This window comes from Typopeltis vanoorti, chromosome 2 (genome assembly GCF_054136105.1).
Source record: "Typopeltis vanoorti isolate ZY-2024b chromosome 2, IOZ_Tvanoo_1.0, whole genome shotgun sequence".
NCBI classification, from domain to species: Eukaryota; Metazoa; Arthropoda; class Arachnida; order Uropygi; family Thelyphonidae; genus Typopeltis; species Typopeltis vanoorti.
Window position 1 is genome coordinate 82,597,469 of NC_143550.1, and position 23,999 is coordinate 82,621,467.

Below are 23,999 nucleotides of genomic sequence, written 5' to 3' on the forward strand. Positions count from 1 at the left end.
GTAGCCATATTATTCAACACAAAATACGAGGCTAATCTTCTTGAATGGCAATCAGTCTCAAGTAGAGTAATGTGGGCAAATATGAGAATGGGGAACTGGACAATGAGACTTATTTATGCCTATGGTCCCACAGAAGGTTCTACTAAGGTAGAAGTGGAAGAATTTTTTGAGGCTTTAGAAAAAAAATGAAAAGTTGGTCCTTGTTGGGGATCTAAATAGCAGAGTAGGAAATGATTGTGAGACATAAAAAAATATTTTGAGAAAATTTGGAGAAAAGAGCAAAGTTAATAATAATGGCAAATATCTGTTGGATTTCTGCTCAGGACATGGACTGGTTATTACTAGCACCATGTTCCAACATAAAAATGTGCACAAATTCACATGGAGAGAAGAGGCTAGGAATAAGAAAAGTCTCATTGACTATGTTATTGTTGATAGTGATGTTTTTTCCCTGGTGCAGGACACCAAAGTGTACAGAGGATTTGAAATTGGAAGTGATCACTATTTAGTCTTGAGCAGGATAAATTTGAATTTCATATTCAAAAGAATAACATGTAAGAAAGTTTTAAAGCGAATAAAAGTTGAGCAGCTCTCAGATGTGAACTGTAGACTAAAATACACAAAGATTATTGAAGAAAAAATGAAAGAGTTTGAGAACAGGAATCAAACCCTGGAGATTCAGTGAGAAACTCTGAAGAAAACATTGATTGATTCTGCCAGAGAGGCATGGGGTGAGGTTGTCTGTAAGGATAAAAAAATCAGAACTCCCTGGTGGACACAGAAAGTTAATGAGGCAGTGAAGGAAAAGAAGAAAGCATATCAAAAGTTCCTGTCAAATAAGTCAGCTTGTGCTCTTAGAGAATACAGAGACAAATGCAAGAATGCTAAACACTGTGTAAAACTAGCTAAAAAAAATTCATGGGAGGACTTTGGTAAGAACATAGAAAATAAATATCAAGAAGTGGCAAGATATTCTGGAGGTTGTTGAAGAAGCTTAGGAATGGAGGAAAGAGTGCTGTAAAAGGAGTTAGAGATGATAAAGGTGACATGAAAACGGGAGAAAAAGATATCCTTGAGGTATGGAGTAATTACTTTGAAAAACTGCTAAATGAAACAAGCAGTGATGACAGAACAATGGTAAAAAACACTGACCAGGCATGCAGTCAGGAATACATATCCATACATCAAAGGCTTGAAATGTGGAAAGGCAGCAGGAGTAGATGATATTTGACCAGAAATGCTGAAGTATGGTGGTATAAGAGTCTTACAGTGGCTGCACTGCATAGTTCAGAAAGCCTGGACAGAGGGACGAATTCCCGATGATTGGAGTAGAGCTCTAATAGTGCCCATATATAAAAAGGGAAATAAAACTGCATGTGAAAATTACAGAGGTATTTCCCTACTGAGTGTTTCTGGCAAAATCTATGCAAGTATACTTGAGAAACCGTTGAGAAGAATTGTGGAAGAAAAGCTTGGTGAAGAACAAGCTGGATTCAGGCCAAATAGAGGCTGCCAGGATCAGATCTTCATTTTACAACAAATAGTCGAGAAAGCATGGGAATATAACAAAGATCTGTATTTAAGTTTTGTCGATTTGGAAAAGGCATATGACAAGGTGCCAAGAGAGAAGCTATTCAATATGCTGCAGTTACGTGATGTCAATGGGGCATTATATCAAGCAATACTTAGTCTTTATTTGAGTTGTAAGTCAGCAGGTAGAATTGCAGGAAGTACAGGAAGATGGTTTAATGTTAAATCTGGTGTGAGACAAGGATGTACATTATCCCCTCTGTTATTCATTATCTATATGTATCACATTATGAAGGAAAGTGGTATTAAACACGATATCAAAATTGGAGATGTTAATGTCAGCTCTTTGCTTTATGTGGATGATGTTATACTTCTAAATAAATTCGCTACAAGTCTGCAAGATTCTCTGACTAAATTGAATAGCTGTTGTAATAGATATGGTATGAAGGTCAGCAATAAAAAGACAAAGACAATGAAAATAGGCAGAATCATTGAAAATGTCAACTGTGTTGTGAATGGAGACCCTGTGGAAGAAGTAAAACATTTCAGCTATTTAGGCACAATTTTTACTGAAGATGGTAAATTAAATATAGAAATAGACAACAGAATCAGCAAAGCTGGTATGGTGGGAAGTCAAATGAATAAATTCATATGGAATAAGAGAGAAATTAGTTGGAACACTAAATTAGCTGTATACAAGACAGTGTTCAAACCAGTTTTAACTTATGGATCTGAGAGCTAGGTCAGAAGTAAATACACTTGTCCAAAGACTAGAGACCACAGATAAGAGAGTCCTGAGAAAGATTACATGCATGAACAGATGGCATCAATGGCAATATCATATTAAAAACGAGGATATTAGGAAAGAACTTGATATTGTCAGGATCCAGGAATGTGTTAGCAGAGCTAATCTCGGGTGGTATCGTCACTTAAACAGAATGGGCGAAGAAAGATTAGCAAAACAAGTGTTCTCTGCCAGGTTGGCAGCAAAACGACCCAGAGGAAGACCAAGATATAGGTGGATTGATACGATACAAAGTGCCTTAGACGATAGAAATATAAGATCTGATAATGTTGGAGTCTTGACAAGTAACAGACTGATTTGGGGGAAAATTGTAGATAGGAAATTAATGATTTAATTTTTTTCATGTAGTACTATCATATCCTGTACACCCCTTGAGGGTACATGGCAGGAATTTGATGATGATGATGAAAAAAGTCACAAAATGCAATAAACATAAGATACATTATACTGTATTACATTTTATGGATAGCACTTATCTATACTTGGAAAACAACTTCATGAGCATGCAAACTGAAAAAACATTAATGCAACTTGTGTATTCAACTGGAAAACATAGCATCAATGTTGTACTGAATGTAACTGTATAAATGAAAAGTAAAGAAAAATAGGTTTGTAGAAAAAATGTACAAAAGAGTTCATTATTTTTATTTTTTAAGCAAATAAGCATTACATAAGTAAATGTGATGGTCTGTACATACATATTAATTCACTAAAAATAAAATATTACAAAAATGCAAACTGCGTATTAGCTTAACAAATACTTACACCTGGAATAAATGCTTTTAAGTCTGGCAGATTCTCATAAAAGCTCCTCGTATCATCATCTTCCCACATAGAAGTACCTCCTTCTAACTATTAAAAAAAAAAAATAATAAATAAATAAAAATTCAGATAACTAAATACATGCACTAGTTTCATAAAATGCTCAGCAATCTTTGTTTAACTTTATATGCAGATATATATGGTAATATACAACAAAATAGAATTATGAGAAGAGAGTGTGCTTGTGTGTAAATAGAAATGCAAGAGCAGTGAGATATGAACAAATTTTAAAAGTACATCATTTAGATGTATTATCATAATCAGGACATAGTAAGCTACAGATGAAATAATGTACAGAAATAGCCTGTGAGAGATAGCAGAAAGAAAGAAAAATAATGATATGAATATAAATAATGATATTAAAAAGACAGAAAGAAAGCAGAAGGAAAAAAGAATGAATAAGAAACATTAAGTTTCACCATAAAGGATAAACTAATATACATATATAATAAATTTAGTTTAATCTTTTATCCAAGTTTAAGCAAACAAAGTTTGCACCTGAAGTATCTTCAGGACTGAGGCAACTCAGGGAAAAGGTGGACAAAGCTCTCATCACTCCTTGTCTCAGTATCTCCCATAATGCAAAGCACATCTCCTTGCAGACATGTATAATGATATGCATTAAGGGAAGGGCCAATGCCCAGACCGTTTTCGACCTTTATTGAGGTCTTGTCAGTGGGAGCCAGATCCGGAAGTGGTGATACTAAGTCACAAGCAATGGAGAAGTCATATTTACCTATACAAGTTGCCAAAAGGTGTACCACCTTTAATAAATTACTCCAGATTTAGAGAAAGATGTTAGAAGTCCCCTTCCCCCCCTTGGTTAGACTATAATAAATTTATTTTAATCTTTTATCCAAGTGTAAGAAAACAAAGTTTGTGCCTGTTTGCTTACACTTGGATAAAGGATTAAATTAAATTTATTATAGTCTAACCAAGGGAGGGAAAACTTCCAACATACTGTGTATATATATATATATATATATATATATATATATATATATATATATATATAATGGCATCCCTATATATATATATATATATGTGCTTAGATTTGTAAAGCTAACATCTTGATACTTTTTTCAGAAGTGCAGATGTTACAGATGTGACATATAGGAGATAAGACTCTGCAACATCAATTATAAAAAAGGGTTCTTTTTTTTTTAATTAACTATATAATTCTGTTTATAAATAAATAATTCTGTTTAAATAAAAGTTTCTAATTCAGTAAGTGAAAAACCTAGAAACTGTTTTACATCCACAAACTTTTTTCTTCTTTTTTTAAAAGATCACCACTGTCACTTTTTTAAGGTAGGAATGGTTTCACTTCATGTTTAATTAGCAAGCCAAAGGCAGAATGATTAAACCTTTTATAACATTTAGGCATTGTTTACTAGTAAATAAGTATGTCATATGAATGTCCCTCATCCATTTGATCAATTTTGATATAACCGAGTATTCAGGATACTTGTTGAAAATTTATCAATGTATTTAAAATTTCCCACATTCAGATTGCATCCAGAAAGTGATAACTGACAGTTATGTTTGCTGTATGAATACAATCAAAATGTACTAGAATAAAGAGTACTTAAGAAAGCTGGAACATACCTAGTGTGGCCTTCTGCCAGTAGTTTATCAGAAGAATCTTACCTAGATACCAAAACAGTTCTTGATTCTGATGGCATTTCACCAATTGTGCTCAAAAGATGCTCCTGAAATGAATTCCTGTCTTATCATCTCTACACTATATGAGATTCAGCCTCCCACACACATACAGCAGATTCAAAAAGCACATCTATCTACTTGATAACCATTACCATATTGTTCTAACATCAGCACTGTCTAAAGGAGGGGAAAAGATCACAACAGTCAACTTCTTCAATGTCTGAAAACTATGAACTAATAGATAACCATTAATAAGGATTCCATCAGTCAAGATCCACTGCGGGTAAGGGTCAAAGCTGTATAACTGAGAGGAGACCCCCCACATAGCCTTTAAAGGAATGCGGAGAACCGAAAGGGCTTCTGACCTAATGTCCAATCCTCACCTTCTCGTGGTGCACCCTGTTGGGTATCTACCTGGATACTCAACGAACGAGGATGGGCTGGCAATTTGGGATTGAGCCAATCAAATTGTATTCTTATTGGTTAAACCAAAATAAAAAAATGATGGCACAACATGAAATTTCGTGCCGGCTGGGGTGTCTCATGGTTAAACAAGGACCCCGTTGTTTTCGGCAGGGAACCAGGACGAACAGCGAAAAGTCAGCTACTGGAACAAATCTGAAAACACACCCCAACTCAACATCAACAGAGCTAAAGATCGGTACATAAGAAGCCTGAATGGCAAAGAAATGGAGCTAGCTAAGGAATTAGATAAGTACCAAATCGACATAATAGGGGACTGAAACAAAAAAGACAAAAACTGGTGAGATCTTTCTGAGCAATAAATACAAAATGTTATATTCAGGCAATGACAATCAAGGAAAAGAAGGAGTAGCCATAGTATTCAACACAAAATACAAGGCTAATCTTCTTGAATGGCAGGCAGTCTCAAGTAGAGTAATGTGGGCAAATATGAGAATGGGGAACTGGACAATGAGACTTATTTGTATCTATGGTCCCACAGAAGGTTCTACTAAGGTAGAAGTGGAGGAATTTTTTGAGGCTTTAGAAAAAGCAACTGACACAATGAAAAAGGAAAAGTTGGTCCTTGTTGGGGATCTAAATAGCAGAGTAGGAAATGATTGTCAGACATACAAAAATATTTTCGGAAAATTTGGAGGAAAGAGCAAAGCTAATAATAATGACAAATACCTGTTGGATTTCTGCTCAGGACATGGACTGGTTATTACTAACACCATGTTCCAACATAAAAATGTGCACAAATTCACATGGAGAGAAGAGGCAAGGAATAAGAAAAGTCTCATTGACTATGTTATTCTTGACAGTGATGTTTTCTCCCTGGTGCAGGACACCAGAGTGTACAGAGGATTTAAAATTGGAAGCGATCACTATTTAGTCTTGAGTAGGATAAAACTGAATTTCATGTTGTAAAGAATAACATTTAAGAAAGTTTTAAAGCGAATAAAAGTTGAGCAGCTCTCAGATGTGAACTGTAGACTAACATACACAAAGATTATTGAAGAAAAAATGAAAGAGTTTGAGAACAGGAATCAAACCTTCGAGATTCAGTGGCAAGCCTTGAAGAAAGCCTGATTGATTCAGCTAGAGAGGCATGTGGTGAAGTTGTCTGCAAGGATAGAAAAATTAGAACTCTATGGTGGACACAGGAAGTTAAAGAGGCAGTGAAAGAAAAAAAGAAAGCATATGAAAAGTTCCTGGCACTTAGAGAATACAGAGACAAATGCAAGAATGCTAAACACTGTAAAACTAGCTAAACAAAAGTCATGGGAGGACTTTTGCAAGAATATAGAAAATAAATATCAAGAAGGTGGCAAAGTATTCTGGAGGTTGTTGAAGAAGCTTAGGAATGGAGGAAAGAGTGCTGTAAAAGGAGTTAGAGATGATAAAGGTGACATAAAAACGGGAGAAAAAGATATCCTTGATATATGGATAACTTTGAAAAACTACTAAGTGAAATAATGATGTTTCATTTAGCAGTTTTGACACTGATGTGATGACAGCACAGTAGTAAAAAACACTGACCAGGCATCATCATCATCATGCATATCAACATATAACAGCAGGGCCTGTTCTGGCCTAATAAGTCATCGTTGAATCGTTTAAGAGGATGTCCTGGTTTTCTTTTTCCTAATGGCTTGTACTTTAAGGCTTGCTTTGGTAATCCTTCTGTTTTCATTCTTTGAATGTGTTCCATCCATTTATGTTTATATTTTTTCATTTTTTTCTATTACTGACTCTTGGTTTAACTCTTTCATAATTTCTTCGTTTCTTTTGTGATCAAATAGGGCATACTTTGTAGTTTTCCTCATAAACTTCATTTCTGCTGTTGTTAATCTTTGTTTGGCTTTTTGTTTTATTGTCCAGATTTCGCTTCCATACAATAAGACCGGTAGGGTTAATGTATTGTATACTTTTAGCCTGGTTTGTTTTTGAACTAGGTTTGGTTTAAATATAGAGTTAATTACACCTGTTATTTTTAAATATTTTGCAATTTTTACGTTTATATCTTTTTCATATGTGATCATACAACCTAAGTAATTAAATGAATTTACCTGTTCTAAGATCTTGTTATCTATTACTATTTTTGTTCTTGCTGGATCTTGTCCTTTAAAGGCCATAGTTTTTGATTTTTCTGTTGATATCATCATACCATAATCTTTGGATATCTCATCTAGATCTAAAATAGCTTTCTGTAGTTTATCTTCAGAATTTGTAATTATTATTTGGTCGTCGGCAAAGAGGAGAGTATTTAAGTTTACTGTAGAAGAAAGTTTAATTCCTTGATGTAAATTTTTATTCCATTTTATTATTATTTCATTTAAGTAGATATTAAAAAGAGTTGCGGAGAGGAGACATCCCTGTCGGACCCCTTGGTTTATCTCTTTCATATATGATAGCTCGTGATTTAATCTTATTTGTATTCGATTATTTTCATATATACTTGTGATAGCTTTTTGGATATTATTTGGTATTTGTCTTTCTTTTAATATGTTAAATAATATGTTTCTTTTAACTTTGTCAAATGCTTTTTCAAAGTCAATAAATGCAATATGTGTTTCTAAATTGTATTCTCTTCTTTTCTCTATTATTAATTTTAGGCAAAAGGCCGGGTCTATACATGATCGTCTTTTTCTAAATCCATTCTGTACTTCTAAAATAAAGTTTTCGGAATATTTCATTAGTTTGCTATTTAAGATTCTGTTATATATTTTGTAACAGGAATTTAATATACTGATACCTCTATAGTTGTTAGGGTCATCTCTATACTTTTTTAAAGATAGGAATCACAATTGTTTTCCATTCTACTGGGGGGATACCAGTTGAATAAATTTTATTTAAAAATAATAAGAGTCTTTCTTTGAATCTAGTTCCTGCATATTTATATAGTTCTGAAACCTAGTTTATCTTCTCCAGGTGATTTTCCGTTTCTTGTTTCTTTCAGGCTGATTTCTAATTCTTCTTTAGTTATTTCCTTTTCATTAATTGTTTGCCAATTGTCTTTCTAAATTTTTTGTCTGTCCACAATTCTGTGTAGTAATTTAGAAATTCTTCTAATTTCAATTCAGTGTTTATGGTATCTGCATTTAAGTGTTTCAAAATTTTACATACATTGAGTCTTATTTTATATAAATCATGTTCTAAATTAGAAACAAATTTGTTCCATGATTCTCTATGTCATTTTTTGACTTCTCTTTTAGCCATGGCTCTTATTCTTTTATATTCTATTTCATCTTCTAATCTTTTACTACTTAACCATTTGTGATAGGCTTCTTTTTTCTTTTTGATTATTTCTTTCATTGTATCATCCCAGATCTTCAGTTTTTCCCTTTTATTGAATTTTTTGGTCTTTCCTAAGCTTTCATTTGCTGCTGCATTTAGTATCATTTTTATATTAAGCCATTCTATTTCTATTTCTTCATTTTGTTTTTTTTTTTGTCTAGATATTGGTTAATTCTTTGTTCATATAGCCATTGTACATTTGTGTTATTCAATAGTCTAGTTTTATAAACAAATGTTTCAATTTTTCTTTCTGTTCTTGTTACTTGTAACCATTTAGGTGGTAATCTTAATTTTATTTTAACAAGGAAGTGGACTGACCAGGCATGCAGTCAGGAATACATGTATGTATATGTATTACTGACCAGGCATGAAGTCAGGAATACATATCCATACTTGAAGTAAAAAAAGCCATCAAAGGATGGAAAACTTGAAATGTGGAAAGGCAGCAGGAGTAGATGATATTAAACCAGAAATGCTGAAGTATGGTGGTATAAGAGCCTTACAGTGGCTGCACTGCATAGTTCAGAAAGACTGGACAGAGGGACAAATTCCCGATGATTGGAGTAGAGCTCTCATAGTATCCATATATAAAAAGGGAAATAAAACTGAATGTGAGAATTACAGAGGTATTTCCCTACTGAGTGTTCCTGGCAAGATCTATGCAAGTATACTTGAGAAACCGTTGAGAAGAATTGTGGAAGAAAAGCTTGGTGAAGAACAAGCTGGATTTAGGGCCAAATAGAGGCTGTCAGGATCTGATCTTCACTTTACAACAAATAGTCGAGAAAGCATGGGAATATAACAAAGATCTGCATTTAAGTTTTGTCGATTTGAAAAAGACACATGACAAGGTACCAAGAGAGAAGCTATTCAATATGCTGCAGTTACGTGGTGTCAATGGGGCATTATATCAAGCAATACTTAGTCTTTATTTGAGTTGTAAGTCAGCAGGTAGAATTGCAGGAAGTACAGGAAGATGGTTTAATGTTAAATCTGGTGTGAGACAAGGATGTACATTATCCCCTCTGTTATTCATTATCTATATGGATCACATTATGAAGGAAAGTGGTATTAAACACGATATCAAAACTGGAGAAGTTAATGTCAGCTCTTAGCTTTATGCGGACGATGTTATACTTATCAATAAATCCGCTACGAGTCTGCAAGATTCCTTGACTCTATTGAATATCTATTGTAATAGATATAGTATGAAGGTCAGCAATAAAATGACAAAGACAATGAAAATAGGCAGAATCGTTGAAAATGTCAATTGCATTGTGAACGGAGAACCTGTGGAACAAGTAAAACATTTCACCTACTTAGGCACGATTTTTAGTGAAGATGGTAAATTAAATATGGAAATAGACAACAGAATCAATAAAGCTGGTATATTAGGAAGTCAATTGAATAAATTCATACGGAATAAGAAAGAAATTAATCGGAACACTAAATTAGCTGCATACAAGACAGTGTTCAAACCAGTTTTAACTTGTGGATCTGAGAGCTGGGTCAGAAGTAAAACACTTGACCAAGGACTAGAGACCACAGATATGAGAATCCTGAGAAAGATTAGGGGCATGAACAGATGGCATCAATGGCAATATCATATTAAAAACGAGGATATTAGGAAAGAACTTGACATTGTCAGGATCCAGGAATGTGTTAGCAGAGCTAATCTCAGGTGGTATGGTCACTTCAACAGAATGGGCGAGGAAAGATTAGCAAAACAAGTGTTCTCTGCCAGGTTGGCAGCAAAACGACCCAGAGGAAGACCAAGATATAGATGGATTGATACAGTACAAAGTGCCTTACACGATAGAAATATAAGATCTGATAATGTTGGAGTCTTGACAAGTAAAAGACTGATCTGGAGGAAAATTGTAGATAGGAAGTTAGTAATGATGTAAATTTTTTCATGTAGTACTATCATATCCTGTACACCCTTTGAAGGTACATGGCAGGAATTTGATGATGATGAAGATCCACTGCAGATCTCTTCACTTTTTCTTTTTATTTTTATTATTACTCCAGAAAGGCCTATAGCAAATAAATCCCATGTCTGGGCAACCTTCATTATCCACTCCTGGATATGTGACATGGAGAGGCCTGGAGAAACTTAGTCTGTTGCACTGGACATTTCCAAGGCATTTGATATCGTTTGGATGGAGCATCTCAGGAAATTGTCATATTATGGTCAGCCTCCACCCTTTGTAATCAGATTTCCACTCTTGGATTATTCACCATATGTTATAAGGGAGGGTTTTTTTCTCTCTCTCTCTCTCTGTCTGTCTGTCTTCAGATTTCCATATTAATGCTGGTATTCTCTGGAACTGTAACTTCACCCATACTCCCTTCTCATACACAAACCTTCTCTCAGTGACCTCAAACTCTATTCACAGTTTTGCTGTAATAGCACTCTCATTTCCTCCTACTCATATAATAAACTTTGCAATATGCAAAGATCTTAAGTTTCAAGATTATCTACTATTAGTGGCTAAACACTGATCATTGTACTTTGATTGGATGATAACAACCTAGTCACTTTTATTGATTCCAAAATGTAATTCTGTCTTTTTTTTCCACAAAGAAGACTTTAGTTCACCCTCCCATTTTGATAATGGGTAGCTTGAATGTTGATACCAGATCTTGCTTTGTAGACTGGCACTCCTAGTCCTTTCTGGTATAACCATATCACTTCTACAGCATCCTCAGCTTAAAAAAAAACAGCATCCTTTTTCACTCAAGATGTTACTTTTCATCTGTCCAGAAACTAACTCTTTACAAATCAGAAATCTACCCAACCTTGGAATACTGCTCTCACATTTTTGGTGGTACACCAAAGACCCCTCTAAAAATTCTTAATACTCTTCAGAAGAGAAGAGGGGGAATTTGACTAATTGATTCCTCCCATCTCATTCACAGATCAGTTTCTGTATTGCGTATCTTTTACAGATATTTCTTGCCGAACTGTTATCTATCATGTAATAACTTTAATAAATTTAGTTTAATCCTTTATCCAAGTGTAAGCAAACAAAGTTTGTGCCTGAAGTATCTTCAGGACTGAGGCAACTCGTAGTAAAGGTGGACCAAGCTCTCATCACTCCTTGTTTCAGTATCTCCCATAATGCAAAGTGCATCTCCTTGCAGACATGTATAATGTGATGCATTAAGGGAAGGGCCACTATCCAGACTGGTTCCAACTTTATTGAAGTCTCGTCAATGGGAGCCAGACCCAGAAGTGGTGATACTAACGCAGAAGCAATGGAGAGGTCATATTTACTTATATGTTATCTATCATATCTTCCATTTCTGCTAAACCTACAGTAATAACACAAACAACAGCTGCTCAACATCTTTTTACAGTTGAACTATCAACTCACCAAACCTGCTACTTTCATTTATTTTTCATTCAGTCTATTTCTGTTATGTGGACCAGTCTTTCCCCATGAAGTTTTCTCCAAAGACTACAACCTTCAGCTCTACAAAAAATATCAACAGAATACTTTTCTTTGACCTTACCCACACACTCATGAAACACCACTAATCTGTAAGCTTTGAAGCCTCTTATGTATGGGAGTGATATATGATACACATTTAAGAAAAATTAAATGTGTAAATTTTAGTATTACTCTATGTCAATAGAATATATAGCCTTTAATTCTGATTTTTTAAAAAATTCTTTTGGATGCTTGAATATTTTTTTTATTTAGATTAAAACAAGAACAGTAATATATTTTCAGGCAAATTATTTAGCAGTACCACTGAAATGAATAAGGAAATAAGTGTAAAAAATTCCTAAATGGTAAATAAAAGTTTATTAACAATCATAAATAGTAATTTATAAAAAGTTATGTAAAAACAATTCATGGAAAAAAGTAACAAGAACAATATCATGCAAAAATATACAAAGAAAAGAAAAAAAATTCCCCTTATTTCACTGAAAGTACTAATGTACTATACGTTTATAACTAGGCCTTGAAAAATTTTGGTGAGCAATCAATTTGCATAACTGGCTCACAAGTCAATCAATATCTCACTAATCAGATGTCAACCTTGGTGTACTCCATCTACCAAGTGAACCTAATTTATCTTAGTCGAATGTTTAATCCAGTATTTTTATAAGCCTTTTTAATGCCATAGCTAATTTTTACCCTATATATATATATATCTATATATATATATTGGTACATATACAGGGTGTTCGGGATAAATTTGACAGTTTCGTAAGGAAAAAGAAAATCTTCTTTGTATCTATTAAATTTAATGAATTGACAAAAAAACATTACAGGCAGAGTTAATTACAATACTATCAACAAGATTTACTCAAAATAACCACCATTAGCATCGATCACAGCTTCAATTCTGCTTCGGAACCTCGAACAAGCTGATGCTACAGTCTCCCTGGGAAGGGCCGCAAAAACTGTTTTAATTTTATCCATTAACTGGGCTTTTGTATTACTGGAAGTGCGATTGGTGTCTTTTTCAACTGCGCCCCATACAAAATAATCCATGGGGTTAAGGTCTGGGGAGTTTGGAGGCCAAACATTTGGACTGGTGAAGTCGTAGAAATTTTCAGACAACCATTTTTGACTTTTCCCAGAGGTGTGGCAAGGGGCCGAATCCTGCTGCCATACATACGGCCTACCATTGGCTACCCTTGTTATCCAGGGCTTGACTACAGTTAGCAACTCCACGAACAAAGCCCGAATTCCAATGCCAGGGTTCTTCAACACCTGTTCCTGCAGATTTGCGAGGAATTCTGCTGTACGAACGCAATCAGATCGTCTGCTAGGGATCTTTCTTCTTGCTACATCCTCGTAGTCACCATTGCAAGTCTCTAGTTCATGCCTGATTGTTTTTACTGTATTCAGGGAGCATTGGGCAGCAGTCGTAATATCCTTATTTTGATGGCGGGCACGAATCATCATGATACAAGTTATTCTCTTCCATGATTCAGGTGGGTTCCAGCTATCCATCCTTTCTGACATGTTGTATATGAATGAAGAAGGGTCCAAACTTTTAAATGAAGAGAAGTGTGTGTTAATACATGTAACTTACGGGAAAATATAATTAATTATAAATATGTCAAATTTATCCCGAACACCCTGTATTAGTCTATGAAGAAAAAAATCATGCATTTTATAAGTGATAGAAAAGACCATTTACTGTTATTAATTTTTAAAAACCTGGATTTACACATATAATTAGCACATTTCTGAATTTTGATTGGCTTCAAAACATCACTAGATGGACAGGGTCAGTGATGTCACACGATACAGCAACAACTTAGAAAACAACTGTAAAACATTCACATTAAAATCAATATAAATAAATATATTGGTAAAAATAACACTTCTTTCTCAACCAAGTTTTAACATCCACTATTAGTGGTCAAATCCTGTATATCCCATGACTGGATAAGAAATAAGCTAATTACTACTGCTAGGTATCTATTTTAGGTTGCTGTGTCCTGATTGATTGGTAACAGTGCTGTAGACTGAGCATTCTCTATAGATAAAAATGATGCATTCATAGCCTAATCCTAATCTCTCTCATTGGTTATATTTCATTACAAAATTCAGTAATAATCAAACAGGTATTTGTAATCACAAGCATTCTCAAATAAATGCAATACATAAGGTAAACATAAAAAACTGTTTACAACATAAAACACCGAATTGACATTATGTAAATAAAACTGATGATTGAACAAACTGCTTTTCTGATTTTTTTTTTTTTTACCTGTTAACTAAAAATTTTCACTCATCACAGATGAGCAAATTTTTTAAGCCCTGTTCATAACCCTTTGTGGAGAATCACAATATGTTTCAGCATGCATATTGAGGATGTTTTCAAGAACAGACATACTGTACAATATTATGCACACATACAATATTTTTCATAATTACAAATTTAAAACATTGTGAACAATAATAAACTTAGAATTTTATTCATCAACCAGAAAACATGCCTCCCAGAATTACAATATATAATTTAAACAAAATAATCTACAGTTATGAATTAATCTGAAGAATCATCTTCCATGACTGAGTACCTGACTACATTTCTGATTAATGTGGATATCAGAAATTAATCATCCCATTTGATGGCTGACTTATACCTTTTTTTTTTTTTTTTTTTCAAGAACAGGTGGATAAAAGCTTGCTTCTGCTAGATGAAGAGTACAGCTTGTAAAGGTAAAACAGGATGAGTATTAATTCAAGAACACAAGCTCTTAATAAAACTGGATGGATACCATCTGAACCAGAGAGCTTATCAGTATCAAGACTACTGAGTACTTTTCTGATGTTCAACTATCAAAAGATCAGAGAAGATATACTGAAGGTGGTTCATAAAATAGTAAATTGCCTTGGTTGTCTGAACAAGAGCTGAAGGAGATGACCAATGCCAAGAGGTTTGCCTTATCTGGAGATGAGGCCACTATTTCATCAGGATAAGAGAAATAGAAACACAGCAGGACGAAAGTTTGCTCAAAAGCCTTGGCAAGAGACCAGGATGTTTGACTGCTATTTCAGCAGGAGGCAAGCTTAGTGCATTTGGCTCTCACAAGTCTGCTTTACAGTTTTTTTTCTTTTTCTAGTTTTTATGAGCTGTAGCGTAAGTTGAGTGAGAGGCAGGGGTTTTAGCTTGAGCCATTAAGTGTACTTGGACAGCTTTGGCACATCTGTTGGAAAAATCAAGGTTTGAATAAGGGTTGATGATTCAAGTAGAATGGGGAATAAAGGCACTCATCCCAGCAAGAATAATTTCAGTTATTAGATCATACCAAGTACTTGGATCAGGAAAGCAGAAGCAATAATCAGACATGGAAAACAGCCATAGAGATCTCAAAGGTAATCTCATCTGGCGCCATTATGGTGCCATAAGATATGAGGTTGTGAATGGCTGGGAGAAGGACAATCTGTAGATAAAAAAAATCATGGACAAGGTCAGAGCTGCCAAGAGAAGAGTTGACATTAATGAAGTATTTGGAATGCTGTTTAAGAAAATGCCCAGAGTGTAAGGAGAATGAAAGAGAAATGTAAATGAGTGAATTATCTGGAATTATGGTTAGTAGGTTAACAATTTGTGTTAGATCATTATTGACAGAAAACAGTTCACTTCTCTTCCAGCTTGGTCTATGAAGTTAGAGATAGAGAACTGGTTCTTATGAACACTGAATTCTGGACATGGAAGATTCTTATTGTTTGGTGATTAGACTGTATGTGATCAACTTTGAGAGATAAATAATCAAGAAGGTGAATATAATTATTATCAGAACTAGGAGAGCAGTAAAAGCAACAACAAATGAAGACAAGAGGAAGCAAGGAAACCTTGAGCCAAAGAAACCTTTGGCCTTGGATATTACACCTGATGATAGCAAATGTTCCATTTTTTTTTCTTTTTTTTAATGGAAAGTATCATACAAGATGTACTATAGAAATATTAGGTTAACTGTAGTCATAGAGGATGGTTTGGATGTCTGAAAGTGGTGGTGCACATCACTGATGTTGATAAAGTCAGCATGGAAATGTTTCCTTGAGATAGTAGCTGAATTTGCCAGTATTACAATGTTTAGTATTACAAAGATTAGTTATATTTATAAAAAAACAACAACAAAGAATTCGGCGCTGAAAGTAAACTCATGACAAACCTAATATATTTTTGCAACGTGTAGTTCATCTTTATGCATAACTCATAGGTTACTGTTGATGCAGGAAAGATTTGAGATGCTACAAAAATGGATGATTGACTTCCATATGTCATGCAGAATGAGACCCTAGTTTCTGTTCAGACTGATGTGAGCAAATAACTTCTCCAGATTTCTTGAAGCCAAAACAAGTAGTTGTTTCTGAGATAAGGCATGGAAGCCAAAGCAATCCATTTCATGGAATTCCATGAAAACATGGGCTATAAGGTCTGACTTATCCCTTCATTTGTGGATAATGTCACTATGGTATTCACCTTCTCAAATTTTGTAACTTCTCCCAAAGTGTGACCTATGCAAACCTTGCAAGTAAGAGCTGTAAATTTTATAGACACTATAATATTTCTGGAAACAAACACTATCATCTGAAAATTATAAAATGCTTTGAGGTCTGAACCTGTTTAAAGGAGACAAATACCTACATCCTGTAGTACAGGAGTTGATGTCTCATATTTCTGTGGTTAAGCAAATGTTTTTCTGACTTCTGGTATACAGAACATGTTTATTATCAACAACAGTTTTATTAGAATAAAACTTGACAAGTTTCACATGATGTTGAACACAGATATATGATTCATATGAACTGATGAAAAAACAAGAAAGTATAATTACACGACAATTTTTCTGCAAACTTAGTACAAAACACAGATAAACATGTAACCTTTATATTGGAAGTTAAATTGGAAGTAAGTACAGAAGTTCTTATGAAATTTCATCAAAGCATGGTAAATAAATAAATAAATAAATAAAAAACTGAAACCCTTGTTTATATTCGTGTTATACTTTGTATTCAAACTACCTGATGCAACTGATGATGATCTATAACTTTCAAGCTGAAATATGACTAATTAAACAAATTATTCACTCTTATCCTTATGCTATCGAAATTAAGATTTTATATTTGTGATCCACCATAGCATGTTGATTTCTTGGTATAATGCAATCTATAAACTTTTTTCCCGTTTTTTTTTTGGGGGGGGGGATAACTATTAAGAATGAAATGGCTGTAGAGAAAGTTAAACTTTTATTTCCTTTTATCATCATCTCCTCAGATATGGATAGGTCTATTTTTTTTTTAGTATGACGATAATGCCAAACTTTGCTAGTAACGAACAAGCTAACATGAAAACACCAATCAGTATGGGTGGATACAAATTGCATGGATACAAAGCACCCATTGAAGTCAATATAAACCTTTGAATATTATAGAAATACTATGGATACAAAGTGTATGATTGATATATTTTATCAGTGTGGCTGTTTCTGTGGTTAAAGGTCAAATGATATGATGCGATCAACTGTTTAATAATTAAGATGTCCTGAAAGAAAAGTTTGTCATTCCTTTCTGTTTTTACAGTGAATTTCAATTTTTCATGACTACAAATTTTGAAAATTCAGAAAGCTGTTTTAGTTCATCTAGACTGTTGTGAAACAATAAAAATATTATCCATGTAACACTACTATATGGCTAGTTTTTGAACATTTCTGATAACTCAGTATATATAGGAAGGAGATAATTATGGGGATGATATAACTACTAAAATAACTTATTTACTATTTCTATATTTCACCAATGTCAAATTCACATTGTCAGGGGAACCAACACATACGTAAATATAAATGCATGCAGGCAATACATGGGATGAGATTGAAGTAAAAAAACAAAGGAAGGCCTAATGTTCTGAACTGCTTCACCTAGTGGACTTAATTAGGTACTGTTGGCAATTGGGCTGATACTCTGAGGATGAGCATTTCCAAAATGTGAGGCAGTTTTATGAATCCAAATTCTTCTGGTTTGGAAAAATGGCCTTTTTTCTTAGCATATCCTATGGCAGATATCAAAGGAATGATTACTAAGTCATAAGTGGCCACTGAGGTACTACATATAGCTGCTGTGCACAAATATTCTAATGTCAGCTATCTTGACTATCTGGCCATATACTGCAGACTACAGCTGCAGGATTGCTGATAAGACACCAGGCAAATCTAGAAGTACTCTAGCTGGTTGGGAAAGAAGTGGGAATGCTATTTTTTTTTTGGTGTAGCCTAAAGTTTGTCACCCGATTGTATTTTTTTTTTTCCCCAAGGATTCTTGACAATTTGCAAATATTGGTATTTCTTATGCTGTTGGTGCCTGTTATTGATTCCACTGATGATGAGTTTGTTCTAGTAGTAACTTTCACTGTTCACTCTGACAAAATAGCAAGGACCTTGTTTAATGGATGGTACTTCAGCAGCATGACATTTCATCACACTTCTACCATCATTCTGTTTTTAATTTCAAGCCAACACAGAATACAATGTGGTTGGCCGAATTTCAAATTGCTAAGATGTCAAATCACATGTCAATACTGACTATATATGCAAGCTAGTAGTAGTACTACTACTACTACTACTACTGACTGGCTGGAAAGGAAGCATTACAACTAAACATTTCTGAAATATTAATTTTGAACTATATTCATTATTATATTTATACTATTAGTGTTGTATAATGCTTAGACAAATTGTTAAGAAAAAATCCATTTATAAAAAATTAATACAAGCTCTTAAACTGGTTATGCACCATTCTCTAATATTTTTTACAATATAGAAACAGTACACTTTGTGCCTAATGTGCCCACTTACTGCATGCGAAGTATTCCAAAATGTAATGCCTCCATTGTAACAGAAACTCCACCTAAAAGAATCATGTTGGTAAAATAAGACAGTTTGAATTCTAGGCTTTATTTTCATAGACTATTTCTCTAAATGATCTGAAGGGTATCCATTTTGATAATGAAAAACAAGCAGAAGCGAGGAGGAAAAAAAAGTTTTACTAAACAATTTAGAAACTTCAATGCAGTAGAGGAAATGTATTTTCTTCATTACATTAAAAGGAAGTGAAATAACGTTGAGAAATATCATAAGAGAATAAAGTAGTCTTGATTTCATTGATGACTCTTTTGGAAAGGTAGCTATAGCAATGGAGGCATTACTTTTGGAATGCCTCTGGTAACATGCATCCCACTCAAGGCTTAATAACAGCGAGATTGTAATGTGGGTGGATCCCAGAAAAAATTTTGGCATATCAACAAAAACTTATTATAGGTAGATGGGAAAAAAGCTGGTAGTCATAATATTCCAAAATCATCAAAAAAGTGAACTTACCTCTCCATCTTTAAACCGATTGTGGACATCTAGTGTTGCAGAATCTGAATCTTGAGAAAGATGCTCTGAAGAAGGGATTAGATATAAAAATAAAAAAAACATGTGAACTGTTCGCAATATCTATTAGAGCCATTTTTAAATCAGCTTAATACATCTAACTGCTGTAAATGAAAAGATCTTATTTTCTGAATCAATGCTATATTCAAAGGTTTTATTATATTTATTATTTTTTAACCTCAACTGACTATTAAATCACATTGGCAGTTTTGCTAAAGTAGTATTTCTTAACAAATGTTACTGAATAAACAGCAAAGAAGAGACAATACAGGCATACCCTGAACATATGATATGTTAGGTTCCAAGATCACCATCATACAATGAATCACCGCTTTTTTTTCCCCGCTTGTATAGATGACTATGATGGTTCAATAACATTTTTAAGCAGTCATATATGTGCATAAATGATGTTAATAAAGCATTTATTTACATCAGATATGCAAATAAAAATTTTCAAATCATTTTCACAAACAAAAGAGTTATTCTGAATATCATGGCCTAAAAGGAATATGCCATCCAGTTTCGTCATCAACTTACACCATTAAAAGTTTTTCCATTTCAATAAGATTGCCATGTTATTGAAATACAGATAATTGTAGTATTAACTAAGGTAACACTTTTTCTTCACTAAGAACTTTATCTTTGTTTTTTAACAACGGTAATAATGGAGTAGTGTGAGGTAAGTTTAGCTTGCAACCAATCTCAGTATTTGATGCACCATCATTAAATTCGATGATTTTAACTCTTGAAGTTAAAACGTAACTCTTGTAGTTTCTCTATTTGGCTTTGAAATAATGTTGGATTCAATATCCACTTAATTAGAATAATTTTGCATCACAGAAGTGAAGCCTTTTGGCTCTTTATTTCAGTAATGATTTTAATCTTAGTATTTAATGTAATAGGTTTATGCATCCTCATTTCAGTGGAGAACAGCATCCTTACTTTAAATTTTATCTGCTGTTACTAACAATGATAAAATAAAATAATTATAAACAGTTTATAATTCACAGTAAAACACCAAAACACAGATGTAGCAAGCAACAACGTCGTAAACAAATAGTTCACAGAATAACTGCACATCGAACATATTATGAGTAAATGCTGCAACATTATATGTATAAATGAACACTGCATATAATTGAAAAGTGTCATATAAGCGGACATAAAGTGAATCATCCTAAGGCAAGGTAGTCCTGTATTTAGTACAAAGGAATACAATATTAAGAAATTTAATGTTTTAGCCAGATGCATTCTATTGTATGGAAGTGAAACATGGATGATGAAAAAAATAGATGACCAATGAAGAATAACAGCAAGAAATGAAATTTCTAAGGAACAGCAGGATGCACTAAACTGGATAAAAATGCAAAAATTTACAACTACAACAAGAATCAATTTTATACAAACAAATAACTATAAAAATAAACGGAATCAATGTGTGAAGAGAATGTCACTAAACAGACTACCAATAATAATACTAAAATATAACCCAAAAGGAAAAAGAAACAAGAGGAAGACCCTTAAAGTGATAGTGAGAGGCAAGAACAAGTCAGAGGGCTTAACACCATAGTAAACAACGAGGTTGTTAAGCCTGTTACTGTGGGGAAAAAAAAAAAAAAAAAAAAATGAAGAGAATGGACAATTATTGCCAGCCTTTGAATTCTAGTATCTACAGCATCTTCAATCAGATTATATATCTTATGCTGGGAACAAGTCACTTAACTCAATCCCTTTCTTCCATTCTGCTTTGTTATTGAAAAAGAGAAACTCAGTGCTATATAGCAGATTTCCTTTGATACAGAAGCTATGATATATGGAGTGGAACTTTTTTGGTACTTTGTAATAGTCAGTGAGTATTTGTATCATAGTGTCATGTACATGTTACAATGAGGTTCGATTATCATTTTGAAGAATGCCCCTGGGGGAAAAAAAAAATGAACTTGCATCAAAACCGAGACATGAAATTTTAGACAAGATTGTAAATATGAAATTCCATTGATTAATTTCGAAGCATTGTCCCTTTGTGCCTCCAAAAATGATCTGATTTAAATCAAAATTGAATTATTTTGAAAATTTTTTGTAAAGATCCCTATTTTCAATAAAATCCATCCACTGGAACAGTCATTCTAGGTGGCAGAGAAAACAGATGACACACAAATTGAATTACATTTTGCATCTTGCTAAAACACCTAATTCATAAAATAACTAATATGCTGTTAGGTTACCAGTAGAAAATGGGTCTTCATCCTATCATCTGCATGAAGTAAACAGCTGAATTTTAATAACTGTGATTCACATAGATGATGCTTAACATTACAGACAATGTGAACCTTTGTCATACATAGGATTTTATATAAAATCATCTTACTGTACATTTTTGGAGGCACAAAGGGACAATGCTTCGAAATTAATGAATGGAATTTCATATTTACAATCTTGTCTAAAATTTCATGTCTCAGTTTTGATGCAAGTTCAATTCTGCCAGGAAGAGGAGCTAATAATCACAAACACGTGGTTTAAGCTACCACCTCGAAGATTGTATACTTGGCGATCACCACAGGATAATAATGGGAATATAGTCAGAAACCAAATTGATTACTTACTAATTAATCAACGATTTCGAAGTTCTATAAAGAGTACAAAAACCTATCCTAGTGCAGATATTGCTTCTGATCATAACCTATTGGTGGTAGAGTTACAACTTAGACTGAAAGCTATGCTTAAGAAACATCAACAAAAAAGGTTTGATTTGGGAAAATTAAAAAACACAGAGATAAGAAGCAAATTGAGTCAAGATCTGAATCAAGAGCTAGCACTTATCAAGAATGATGACATCATGAGGGTTGATGAATCGTGGGACAAATTGAAATCTGTCTTCATAGAGAAATGTACCAATACCTTATGTCCTAATAGAGCGGTAAAAAAGAAAGATCAGATGACTAATGAAATTCTTTCTCTCATGGATCAACACAGATCATATAAAAATCATAATCCAACAAAATATACAGAGGTTCAGAAAATTATTAAACACAAGATCAAAAAAGCAAAAGAAATCTGGATGAATGAAAAATGTAAAGAAATAGAAATTCTACAGGAGAAACATGACAATTTTAATCTACACAAAAAGATGAACGAGACCTCAGGTATATATAAGAAAAAACAATTCTGTATCCTTCGAAAGAAAAAGGGAGAAATTATATCCAAAAAGGATGACAAAATACAAGAATGGGTGAAATATATAGAAGAACTCTTTACTGATAACAGACAGAACCCAGAAAATACTTATGAACATATGAAGGATCCATGCATTCTAAAATCAGAGGTGGAATGTGCATTAAACTCAGCTAAAAATGGTAAAGCCCTTGGACCAGATAGAATACCAGCAGAAATAGTAAAGTTATTAGAAGGTGACAACATTAACATATTAGTAAAGCTATTTAATAAGATCTACGATACAGGCATAATCCCTCAAGACTGGTTACAGTCGACCTTCATCATGCTACCTAAAAAAGTAAATGCAAAAACTTGTAATGACTATAGAATGATGATCAGCCTAATGAGTCACGTTCTCAAAATGTTTCTGAAAATAATTCAAAAAAGAATATACAGAAAATGTGAAGACACCATCAGTGATACCCAATTCGACTTTAGAAACGGCTTGGGAACAAGAGAGGCCCTTTTCTGTTCTCAGATCTTATTTCAAAAATGTATTGACCAAAACAAGGTAATATTCATTTGCTTCATCAACTTCGAGAAAGCATTTGACAAAGTCCAACGTGCTAAAATGATTGTACTATTAAAAAGAATTGGATTAGATGGTAAAGACATCAGGATCATTGAAAACTTATATTGGAACCAAAAGGCATCTGTTCAAGTTGATGACATTATTACAGACTCCATTAACATCAAACGAGGAGTAAGGCAAGGATGTGTACTGTCACCTCTTCTTCTTAACATGTACTCAGAAGCCATATTTCAAAAAGTCTTGGAAGGAAGAAAGGAAGGGATTAGTGTAAATGGTGAAATCATCAGTAACATCCGATATGCCGATAATACAGCTCTTCTGGCTGACAATATTCAGGATCTTCAAAATCTTTTGGAACTAATAAATGCAGAGAGTGATAAAATGGGATTAAAAATAAATATCACCAAAACTAAATTCATGTTCATAAGTAAGAAACCAATTCTTAATTTAGCACTTTCTTTAAATAGGAAACAAATAGAAAGAGTGGCAAAGTTTAAATATCTCGGATGCTGGTTAAATGAAGATTGCAATCCAGAAATGGAAATAAAAGTTAGAATTGAAATGGCAAGAAAAAATTTTCTCTTGATGAAATCAACACTGTGTAACCGCAGTTATGCTATGTATGGTCTGTACTGCTGTACAGTGCAGAAACTTGGACCTTGAAGACAACATCAATAAAAAGACTTGAAGCCTTTGAGATGTGGTTATACAGACGAATGTTAAAAATCCCATGGACAGCAAAAACGTCCAATCAG

The 23,999-nt window shown here is 33.6% G+C and overlaps 1 protein-coding gene across 8 annotated transcripts in view; it reads right to left on the bottom strand.

The window, feature by feature from the left end:
- The window catches only part of Upf2 (UPF2 regulator of nonsense mediated mRNA decay), a 705,876-nt gene that overhangs the window by 467,077 nt on the left and 214,800 nt on the right, over positions 1-23,999 (bottom strand). For all 8 annotated transcript variants that reach the window (XR_016550243.1, XR_016550244.1, XR_016550245.1 and 5 more), the window contains 2 exons: positions 19,443-19,507; positions 3,101-3,187 (listed from right to left, as the gene is read on the bottom strand). Coding sequence is in view for 5 of the 8 variants with exons in the window: in XM_090412106.1 (XP_090268232.1) it covers positions 3,101-3,187; positions 19,443-19,507 (152 nt within the window). In the remaining 3 variants the exon portion in view is untranslated. The remainder of the gene's footprint in view (positions 1-3,100; positions 3,188-19,442; positions 19,508-23,999) is intronic.